General features: G+C 39.7%; 1 protein-coding gene across 2 annotated transcripts in view; it reads left to right on the plus strand.

The window, feature by feature from the left end:
- LOC137385669 (ras-associating and dilute domain-containing protein-like) overlaps positions 1 to 11996 on the plus strand; it is a 35577-nt gene that overhangs the window by 22935 nt on the left and 646 nt on the right. The window contains exons 6-10 of one of the 2 annotated variants that reach the window (XM_068072183.1): positions 568 to 827; positions 4694 to 4907; positions 5879 to 6048; positions 10656 to 10803; positions 11741 to 11884. In XM_068072183.1, coding sequence (XP_067928284.1) covers positions 568 to 827; positions 4694 to 4907; positions 5879 to 6048; positions 10656 to 10803; positions 11741 to 11884 — 936 coding nt within the window. The remainder of the gene's footprint in view (positions 1 to 567; positions 828 to 4693; positions 4908 to 5878; positions 6049 to 10655; positions 10804 to 11740; positions 11885 to 11996) is intronic. The other variant, XM_068072184.1, reaches the window with a different exon arrangement.

Below are 11996 nucleotides of genomic sequence, written 5' to 3' on the forward strand. Positions count from 1 at the left end.
GTGAATAAAACAGGATTAAATTGAACAAGTAAAAGAAGATTGATATATCATGTATTGACGATGCACTTCTATTTGATTCTGGTGAAAGTCTAACATTTTTTTTATTCTGAGAGTTGAGTTTCTGAAGTAAAACCAACTTTTCAAAAGAACCTTTAAAACATGCCTTGTTTTTGATGTTTTTCTTTTTCCATGTAAGCTGCCATGAAAGTTGTTCTCTTAACAGTATTATTCTGATCACCCATGAAAGCCTTAATTTTTGAAAACATACGGCGGGCAAACCTGTCCAGCAACTCGTATTCCAGCACTTAAAATAACAAACTTCACAGATCTGGTTCTTTAAAATAGTCAACAAAGTATGAACACTGGGTGTTAGCTATCCACTGGGAGTCAGCTATCCACTGGGAGTTAGCTATCCACTGGGAGTTAGCTATCCACTGGGAGTCAGCTATCCACTGGGAGTTAGCTATCCACTGGGAGTCAGCTATCCACTGGGAGTTAGCTATCCACTGGGAGTCAGCTATCCACTGGGAGTTAGCTATCCACTGGGAGTTAGCTATCCACTGGGAGTCAGCTATCTACAAAGCAGCTGTGTTTTGTCAGTATTTCTATTTCATCTCTGTTGCTTTAGCTTGGAACATATGAAGGACCAGCTGCGTTCTATTTCCTTTTGGATGGCCAACTGTATAGAACTCCGAGGTTTTCTTTCCATGAACCAAGATAGTTACGCTGCCAGAGTTGAAAGTTTACATTTCTTGGATGATGTAATGAACCAGCTATCAGACGCTATTGTATTTGCTTTTCAAAAAGCAGTCTACCATCTTACCAAGGTTAGAAGCTACATACCAATTTAGCTATAGCGGTAAGAGATTCATTCACATTGCTAATCATACAAGCATTGGCGTGAGTCATTAATGAGTCACAAGGGACTATCATGGGAAGTCCTTTCCAGTCGACTGCCTAAAGGAGCTCCAATTGTTATGGTTGTCACGGTGATGCAGTTCACGCTTGAGGAATTGCATAGGCAATATAAAGGTCTGCTTTACATAGAATACAGGAGCCAAAATATTGATGCAGTCTTTCCCACTTCGCCTCAAGCAAGAAAAGCTTTGGTAACTAGCGACATAACTGTTCACCAACCAGATTCTAACAATCCCTTAATCTTGGCACGGCCAATCGTGACACGGCGTATTTCATTATCTATCTCTATTCAACTATATTTCATGATGAGAGTTTTTGGTTGGTAGTTGAAGCAGCAGTAGTAGTAGTAGTGCACTGACTTAATACTGGCATACAACAGAAACAAATTTATGTCCAGTGACTTGGAGAGAGATCTTTTTCTAACTAAATCTTTTGAAAAAACAACAACATAAATTGGAATGAAATTAACGTGTTTACCCGAGTGAATTTAATGCAGTGAATAGAACTCAGCATTAGGCAGTTTATAGTAGGCTAAGTGGTGAGTATAAGTGCCTCTAGCCAATGGTGGTGAGGTATGAGTGCTTTCCAACCAATTGTTGTTAAGTATGAGTCCTTTCCAACCAATTGTGGCGAAGTATGGGTGCTTTTTGACCAATGGCGGTGAAGTATAGGTGTTTTTTAACCAATGGGGATGAAGTAGGGGCGATTGTCAGCCAATAAGAATACAAACATATAATATTAGTACTTTCCAACCACCATTGGTGTTGCATTACGAGTGCCTTCCAACCAACGGTGATGAAGTATAGAAGCTTGCGAACCAATAAGAGTGAAGTATTACTGCTCGTAATGTGCATTTTTTTAATAAAAGTTTAAGGGTTATTTGACAGCATTTTAAAATTGTGGGCCTATCTATTCATACCACTAAATTCATGATATTTTGTTTTCCAATATAGTCTAGCATATGTACAGTATACATATATATAGTCTAGCATATGTACAGTATACATATATATAGTCTAGCATATGTACAGTATACATATATATATAGTCTACGGTAGAACGGTAAGAAAGGCTTATCCATTACTCTAACCATATACTGTATACGCTCAATTATTAATTAATACAGTGCGCCCTTAGATCACGATGACCTGCTATAAGAATTTTGTTTGTTTTGCCAAATGGAACACGATGTTTATTTGCCTTCCCTATTGGTGGACAAATTATTTTTCGACTGTTTTATGCCATACGATATCAGCAATAAGTTCTCAAAAAATTAAAATTTGGCAGCTGTTGTACTGATTACGACGAAATAACAAAAATGTTGATATGCTATTCACCGACATCCCTCCCACAATGCCTAAAAGAGAGATACGTTGATCACTATCTTAGTTCAGCGTTATTCGTTAAAAGTTATAATAAAAACGAATTTGAAAACAGATAAGTGATAAAATTTTAGCCTATAACAAAGTTGAAGTTTAATTTGATAAAATACATACTAAAACGTAGCTTAAAGTATGTGTTTAAAAGGCTAAACTTATTTAAGCCAAATTCAACATTTATGTTATACATCTGTTTCAAAGGTAAAGTACTCCCCATGGTATGTACTGCATGTAGGACATTGTAATGTTGTATTTTTTTTCCAGATCCTAACCACTAAATACACTAAAGTCACTGTAGGTAAATATAGTTACTAAAGTCACTGTAGGTAAATATAGTTACTAAAGTCACTGTAGGTAAATATAGTTACTAAAGTCACTGTAGGTAACTATAGTTACTAAAGTCACTGTAGGTAAATATAGTTACTAAAGTCACTGTAGGTAAATATAGTTACTAAAGTCACTGTAGGTAAATATAGTTACTAAAGTTACTGTAGGTAAATATAGTTACTAAGGTTACTGTAGGTAAATATAGCTACTAAGGCTAACATATTGTTCTCTTATGTACAGTATGTATATAAAAATTTGATGATTTTACCGGGTGGTTTTTGCATTAGCTAATTACTATGGGTTTCTATGTATGATATTGTCATATTCTATATGATATTTTTGCTACAGCACTGAAACAAATTAAAATCATATAATTGTACTCCGAATAATTTTTTAATGAAATCATAGAAAAACAAACTTTATTTTGCCATTACTTGCTAATTATTTCACATTTACATTTAAACACCTTTACTACAGTTGTTTTATTTTTTTTTCTCAATCTATTTGAACTGCACAAACACTTTTTTCATGATTTGAAGTTTGAAAGTTAGAATTGTAAATGTTGTTATATGTTAAATACAAATAATTTTTTTGTGCAAAGACTTTTTATTACCCGGGCAACGCCGGGCATTCACCTAGTATATATATATATATATATATATATTTGTGTTTGTTTTCGATATTTTGGTTTTAGAACCAAAACCAGTTTTGAAGACATAAACACTTGCAATGAAAATTTCAAGCTGACATAAAACGATAATCTTTTCAGCGAAACCCAGATTTATAGATTACGATGTCAATGCCAGCGATTAGCCAATGTGTGACCACGAGACAAAAGCGCTTCTGTTGGTCGCCATTCTTATACACTCTATGTCTATTTGATATGGTGACAATGGACGATTGCGGTAGATTTAAAAACAATCTGCGCTGTATTTATATGTACTGAATTAACTTTCAAGGGATGGTTATAGAATTACAGCACGTGGCTTGCCCATACATCTTGTGGAGGGCTAGCAAAAAATAAATAGCCATACAGTACTACTAATAACCATACAGTACTATTAATAACCATACAGTACTATTAATAACCATACAGTACTACTAATAACCATACAGTACTACTAATAAACATACAGTACTACTAATAAACATACAGTACTACTAATAACCATACAGTACTACTAATAACCATACAGTACTACTAATAACCATGCAGTACTATTAATAACCATACAGTACTACTAATAACCATACAGTACTATTAATAACCATACAGTACTACTAATAACCATACAGTACTACTAATAACCATACAATACTACTAGTAACCATACAGTACTACTAATAACCATACACACAGGATTTAGTATATCGCTATCGTATTTAGGATAGCTATCACGGTTAACATCAATCACACACCTGCATAAGCTTGCATAGCAGGACACAGACCTCCCATGACATTGGTCTGAATCAGGCATAAGAAACAGTATATGTTTAACACATTAGAACACAGATTAAAACAACAATTATAGACTTGCCGCAGTGTAATTGTGCATGTAAGTTTAGTGTATGAATCGTGATTAAAATGCTATTAATGCACTGCTCGTGTGCTCTTCCAGTTGGCTTTCAGGCAAATATTCTCAGAGCTGCTAGACAAGCAGCAAATAAGCGCATTATATATTTACTGACTGCTGATCTAGCCATTATCTCTATGCCATCATAGTTAGTGTCATCAAATACATACCATATCAACGTATAATCCCCTCCGCTTCTCGATCTTCACTCATACTAGTAGAATGGTCTTTGAATGAGCGCCCTATGTATGCGCACACAACTTTGCATTCTATCAGACAAGGTCAAGCAACTCCTATACCAAACTAATCAAAATTGTAGAATAGAAATTAGGTCATGTCTATTTGCATGGTTCTAAATAAAACTAACTATTAGTTTATGGCAAGCTTTGATTCTTTAAGATCATTAGAAACATTTATTTACCATCAACTTAGCAGTCGCAAGACCAACATAGATTATCATACAGTGACTGACAGTACAGCTTGTTATCCATCTAGGTCCTTTATCCTGCCTTGGATCTCATTCTAACAGACAACCCATTCAGTCGGTTGTCCAATGACGAGCCTAGAATGAATGATACTCTGCATGCGATGTCAGTGATACTTGACATCTGTGACCAGACAATGCTGAACAAGTTGATAACAGAGCAACTTTTTTCCTATTTGTATTTTTTTATCGCCACATCTCTTTGCAACAAGATGCTTGAACAAGGTAAGAATAGTAACGATTAAGTTAACGAATAAGGTAATGATTGTGAGCTGCAATAGTTGGTTTAGCATAAGAGAGCTTTAATAAAAACTCTTCTTGCAAAAAGTCCAGTAAAAAAAACAAGCAGTTTATTCGACAGGAAAAAAATTAAATTAGCTCAAACTCTTTTAGCAAATTTGCAAAGAATATTTTCAATTACTGTATCCAGTCTATTATTGTTCAATCAGCTTTCTTGAGTGTTTTACTCATCATTTTTAACACTGGCTTTAATTGTTTAAAGCATACAAACGAAGTAAAAATAAGTCTCATTATATTTAGTAAGTTGCCAGTTTAACAAGTAATATAAGAACTTTGTTAAAGATCGATAAGATAATCAAGAACAAATAAGTTGGTTGAAATGAATATCAACATTATCTGAAAACAATCTGATGTGCCTCTTAGATATTTTTGGTAGATTATAAACAATGTTGTTTTGTATATGCAATTTTAAAGAGTGAGCAACTATATTGGTTTATTTTTTGTGACATTTGCATGCATAAAAATGTTAGGTAAGACTGTTTTTTAGAGTCAATTTTTTTACAAGTTTACTGTAGTACGTTGACAAAATGATAAAAAATCTGGCTACATGCCTATAAAGCTAATATCTAGCGGCCACAAGGACTGTCAGAACAATGATATACAGCCCCAATTTGGGCTGTATATCATTGGTCAGAAGTACCTCAGCTTATGTCATCGCTGCTGTAACTGAGTGCAAGTATTTTTCAAACTTCTATGCCGGGTAGTTATATGTCAGGTGACTAAATATTTATTTTATTCTGCTAGCTGTCACATTGCCAAATAAGGTAAAATATGTCACTATCATCATATGTAATCTTAGTGCAGTACTTACTGCCTTTACCCTTATCATCACATGCAATCTTGGTGTAGTATGACTGCCTTTACATGTATCATCATATGTAATATTTTATATTTAGAGTCATCAAGACCATTTTATAACTGGGAAGAGGGAGTAAAGATAAGGAAGAATCTGGAACTGCTTGAGAGTTGGTCGCATGACCACAGTATGGCAACGGCTAACAATTATCTCAGCAAAGTTGTTACTGTTGCGGATTTTCTTGCAACTTCAAAACAGTTTCTTCTTCAGGTGACCAGAAATATTAATTTTTTTTGTCAGCTTATCAGCTATATTGTAACAATTGTGCCAACTTTTTATATTTAAATTGTTCTGCTGCCATATACAGCAAAATTGCCTATTGCCATAGTCGTTCATAGCTATTATATTGCCCTTGCTTCCATGTCAAAAACCAATGAAGCAAATATTATTATAAAAATGCTTTGTACTTCATTTAATGGAGTTTAAAGCCAAAAGTAACAATAAATACCTAAAGAAGTTATTTGGAGCATTATTATAAATACAATGAATAAAAGTAAAAAATTAAAAGTAATATGTTGAAGTAATAACAAGGTGAATGAATAAAGAGGTAATAAATAAAATGAATGTTTTATTGTGGCTTTACCTTAGTGATATGTAAATGATAGTGGAAATTCAGCAGTAGAGTAAATGATAGAAATACGCACGTTAGTTTACACTACATTATGTTTACATGTTTACTCTCCTCTACTTATGTATTTTCCAATATATAAATAATGCAGTTCACTGTATGCAATAAGCAACAATCAACTGCATGGTATAAGACTACCAGTTGTTTTGCAGAGGACGGCCCAGAGGCTGACATAGAGCCACTACCGAGGGCTATACTTCCGGCCAAGCTGATGGCTGGCTCTGTCTCTCTTGGTCAACTCGGAGGGGTTGTGTCGATCTCTTTGTTGTTAACTCGGCGATCTCTATGAGCTGGGTCCTCTCGGCCCTGGGCTCCTCGATCTGCCGCCACACTCTTTTCCCCAGCAGAGCTGATGCTGTTGGGCTTTGTGATCAAGACGATGGACCTCCTGTTTGGTGAAGGCTCGGTCTGCATCTTTGGGTCTCCTGGCCCTAGTCAAGTCAGCGTGCGTTGAGCTCGCTTCTGTCAGTGGTGGCTATTCTTGTGGAGCTGTTTAGCCTGTCATTTCTGTCACATAGGAGCGGGTCCGCAGGCTGACACCCTACACCCTACACCTGAGCCAGTCGGTCCTGATGAAACTATAGGGTACTACCCAGTGGTTATGGAGGTGGCCCTTGATTGCTGAATCGACTCCGGCAAATCAACTGGTCTTTTCTTCGTCTTTTCCCGACATGTGCCTGTCCTCTCTGACTGGCTTGACTGTTGTCTCATTTTGGAGTCGGCAAGCGGTAGTAAGGGTGGATGTACATGACGTCATTGGGAATCCTCAGGGCCACCCTCTCACTTTCAGTAAGATTGGCTACTTGACCTTGTCCACATGGTAGACAGCATCTCCACACGCCCATGTGACCCCAGTGTGACATGACTTGGTCTTGTAAAATATGCTGCCACTGGCAAAGACGCACAAAAATGGTGAAGAGCTGAAGGACGTGCGGTCAGCTCCTCTTCACACTTGTGACGAAGCTGCATAACCCACAAGTATCGAATTGGTCTCGCAGAGCCTCCTTAACTTTGTCCCAAGCCTCTTGTGTTCCGTTTAATCACGGTTTGTCAGATGGTCAGGTACGCATTTCAACTTCAGCAAAAGAGTCTTGACGGTAGCCGAGAGGTAGGGTTGGAGCCGACTCTTCTGCTCACTCGGTTTCTTTCATCTGAGAGATCGAGTCATCTTGGTGAGTTTGATTTTATATTCCAGCCAGTCGAGGTTTGCGTGAATCTCAAGTGGCACAGATTCACTCACACTCAGCTGGCCAGTTGCTCCTCCTAGACCCTTACCCTTATAAGTCTGGATAGCAGCTGGTTTCGGTAAGTTAGTCATGGAGATCAGAGTGCCGACCAATCGTGACTCAACGCAAGTCTCTCTCCACTAAAAGCAGGGTCACTCATGGAGGCAGTTTGGCCAAAACGCTCCTCATCTCCCTGTTCCAGTCATGCTTCTCCGGTGGAGAACTCCACTGCTTCGTTTGAGTCTACTGTGTCCATGCTTCAACACAAGGCAACATGCCCCTTGTCGGAGTCGAGGCGTTCTAGACATTCCTCTTCTTTTGTCTAGAAGGGCCTCAGCTGGCTTAACAATACTTCTAACAAATTGTTACACTTAACCTTGCTGAGACACCATGGTGACGGGCTCAAAAAATTGCAAATTGCTCAGTGAAATAGTATCAGTAAAAGGAAGTAGCTGCTCTTCAGCACTCCAACGTGGAAATGACTGTTCCATAGTTAAATTTTGTATGGAATCATATGGAATTGGCTATTGTCATGTGCAGAAAGACCCATTTCCCTTCTCAATACCAATCTGGCTTTCTAGTTGTCCGAGCCGGTTAGGATTGTGCCTAACGATCTCTGAGGCTGGATTTTCAGGTTTCCGAGGCCAGGCTGGTTGTCCCTGACTACTGAGATTTTCGCTACTTTTTTAACTCTTCCGAAGCTCTGCTATAAGAGCTTCAGTTTTTTCCCCGTGTCGATTTCCAGCTTTTCGAGGCATCAGGTTTTGGACAGAGCAACTCCAACCTGGTTTCTAGCCAAAAGTCTGGTTCTTCTTTTTTCGCTCTGGTCCCTTTCATGTTGGAGCTCCTACATGGCTTTATGGTAGCTGAAGCTCATTTGAACTCTGTGAGGCATGCGTGGTAAGGCTTCAACCAGCTTTTGTTTTGGGTAGAGGATTGCCCCTGTCGCTCTACCAAATATGTGTGGTGGGCCAAACCTTTATGACTTGCTATGGTCCCACAAATCCGACTCACAACTTGGAGTTTTCTCTCCTCTTTTGCTGATTGTTTACCATCCATGCCCAGTCTCCAGGCGTGTAGAGGGCTCTTCTCCGTCTTGTTTTATTTCTACCTGCGCCTCTCTGAGGGTGGCATGCACCTCTTCCAGTCGCCAAAGTAGCACATACTTTTGCCCCGGTTAAGCCTCTGTGGGTTGGCGGGATATTCCAGATGGGCTGGTAGGCCCAGTTTCTGTCTGAGCATCAACATGTTTAGCGTTTCACCTGTTGCAGAGTGCAGTGTACTCTGTTATGCCCTCATCAGCTAAAAAAGTAACACGTCCTATTCCTTTTGCCCTCTGGTTAGTTGCAGCACTCGAGTGAATGAATCACCCAGATGCAGATTGTTGCGCTCTACTACTTCATTAGCATGAGAACAGTATGGGGTGTGATGTGACTTCTCCACAAAACAAAGCTGGCACAACTTGGTCATTAATTGTTTCTCAAACTGTGCCCCTTGGCTCATGCGGATCTGTTCGTGCAAACCTGTGTAGCAGAAGACACTTTTATCCAGGACACTATCCACTACCGGCACCTTGGCTTCTGAAAGGGCCAAAACATCTTGCCATCGAGTGAAGCGGTCGGTTAATACCAGTATCCGCTTATCGCCCTGTGGTGTTGTTGTCAGTGGCCCCACCAAGTCTACTGCTACTTTCTGCCGGGGGCGTCCAGGGTACAGCCTCTGCCTGCTTCCGGCTGTCTCGCTGCTCTTGACCAGTCTCCTCACTGTTGCTGTCAGTACCTGGTCAGACGAAAAATACTGACCATATTGACACTCCAGAGTTGGCCAAGACATCTTTTTGCCACATGGTGGTCTCTCATACGGCCGGCGGGCAAACTGCACCCATAGGGGCTGGTTGTGGGGTGATGTCCAGGCTTCTAACCCTTCACCCGGTCGTATTTAAGGAAATGGCCGAATTCTGTGTAGCCACCAGAGCTCCTGACCCTCAACTCCAGTTGCTCACTGATTAGTTCTTCTCAGGAGAGAATTCATCAATGTAAAGCCAGGTTCCCATATCGATTGCGATACTCCGGCAGTAACTTGCGCAGCAAAACGTTTGCGACGTTAGGCTCGGCGGCATATGTTCACATATAAGCTGCATCGCTAAACAAATAAAATGTTCGCTAGCCATGCCGTTTCAATAATGGTGACCTTCACCCGTACAGCGCATTTCGGAAAGGTTTTGTCTGCGGCCTTTTGCGAAACTTGAACAGCGCTAAACTATTGCGATGCCACCGGCAACTACCGGCGGTACCCGGCGCGTAGGTTCCCATTTCACTGCTAATAGCCTGCGGTGCTGTCGCCGGTGCTTTACGACGTATATGGGAACCAGGCTTAAAGGAAGTTCCTGCATCCCTTTCCTCTACAAAGAATCGCACCACTTGAAAATATAGGCAAAGATATATATTTCCCAAAATACAAATAATTCAGGTCAAAGTATGCAATAAGCAACAATCAACTGCATGGTATGAGACTGCCAGATGCTACGCAGTCTTGGCTCACCCGCAGTCCTTTTATACATCTATGAGGCAATAAGCTCCACCCTCTCGGTTACAAATGCCCACCTAGCGGCCTTACTGAGGGCTATACATCTTGCAGGGGTCAGGCCAATCTCCTTGTGTCATCTCAACGATCTCTCCGAGGGGAGACCACAATATGTCTTGACATAGAAACAGCAAATACATTATTCTAGTTTCAATTTTACGTGGATATATTGGAGCAACATTTTACCACATAAAATTTCTACAACCAAGTTTGTATTCAAGGGCATTGTAAGTCAAATACATGTATGATTGTATGTTTACTGGTCCTGATCAGAGCGTATGAGAAACTGGAGCAGCACGATAAGCTCAGTATTAAAACCTATACAATTTTTGACATAACGATATATGTAATATATCATACGCTGATATTCTTATTTGCAGGCATCATGGGGACAGCTGAGGAACCTCTTTCCCATGCTTGGGGCAGCACAGCTTCAGCACCTACTCAATAACTATGACATGGGTAATAGAGAAATACCAGCGCAGTGGTCTGCACCACCTGAGCAATTTGCTGAACTCACCCAACAAGGCGAGTAGCTACAAATAGTGGTACAGGTAGTCAGTGAATAATAGTGTGTTAATTTGGGTTTTGTAATGGGGTACAGGAAGTCAGTGAGTAATAGTAGGGTCAATATGGCTGTTGTAATCGGGGCACAGGGAGTCAAGGAGTGATAGTAGGTAAATATGGTTCTAATGGGGTACAGGTAGTCAGTGAGTAATGATATGGTAATATGGCTGTTTTAATGGGGTGCAGGCAGTCAGAAGTAATGACAGGATTAATATGGCTATTGTAATGGGGGCACAGGTAGTCAGTGAGCGATGACAGGGTAATATGGCTGTTTTAATAGGGTGCAGGTAGTCAGTGAGTAATGATAGGGTAATATGGTTGTTCTAACGGGTGCAGGTGTATGGAAGTGTATGTATTTTATAGAAAGTTTTAATTGTTTAAAGATATTTTCTTTTACACCCATATAGCATCTTTAGTTTGAGGTAAGCTAGCATACATGGATGCAAAAAGCTTGTGGTTTAGCACCCTTTCGACACCTCACGGCGTTCTAGCTTGTGCTTTGTGCATACCTTTGTTCACACAAAAATTGCCATGAGCATCAAATCCATGTGGCGTCTGCCACCATGACGTGGTTTGAACACAAAATAATTCCAATTGCCTGGACTGGTGGTCTATAGCTAACCTGCAGCATTTTTTGCCACTTTCACTGTATTGTATGTATTTTAGTTCACAGAAACCCATGTCGGGCAGTGCATATTTTTATTTTGCTCTCACCAGCCTCATACCAAATCGGCCTCGTTGTCATCCTTGTTTTACTTCTGACTGCCCAATCACAAATGTGCACACGCATGACTTGTTCAGCACAAAACAATAACAAGTGTCTGAATGTACCTACTAGGTACAGAAGGTACTACTTTCGTTCTACTAAATACTATCTACACACTACTTGACCTTGTAGGCATCACAGAGAGCTTTGATGATCATCCACCCCTTGTCATACCATCACACAGCTGCATTTGTTTTGCTACCCCGATTGAGAATGATAACTTTCTTGCGCACTTGGAGAGTATACAATCCACATTTGGGCAAGAACATTCAGAAGGTAGGCGTGCTCTACCACATTTTTCTGGTGAGTCAAAGTTTTGAGACGATGGTAGAGTCAGCCAAGCCTCATTAAATCGTTTGCTTTTGGACACTGCACAGAAGCATATTTA

The sequence above is a fragment of the Watersipora subatra genome, chromosome 1 (genome assembly GCF_963576615.1).
Source record: "Watersipora subatra chromosome 1, tzWatSuba1.1, whole genome shotgun sequence".
NCBI lineage: Eukaryota > Metazoa > Bryozoa > Gymnolaemata > Cheilostomatida > Watersiporidae > Watersipora > Watersipora subatra.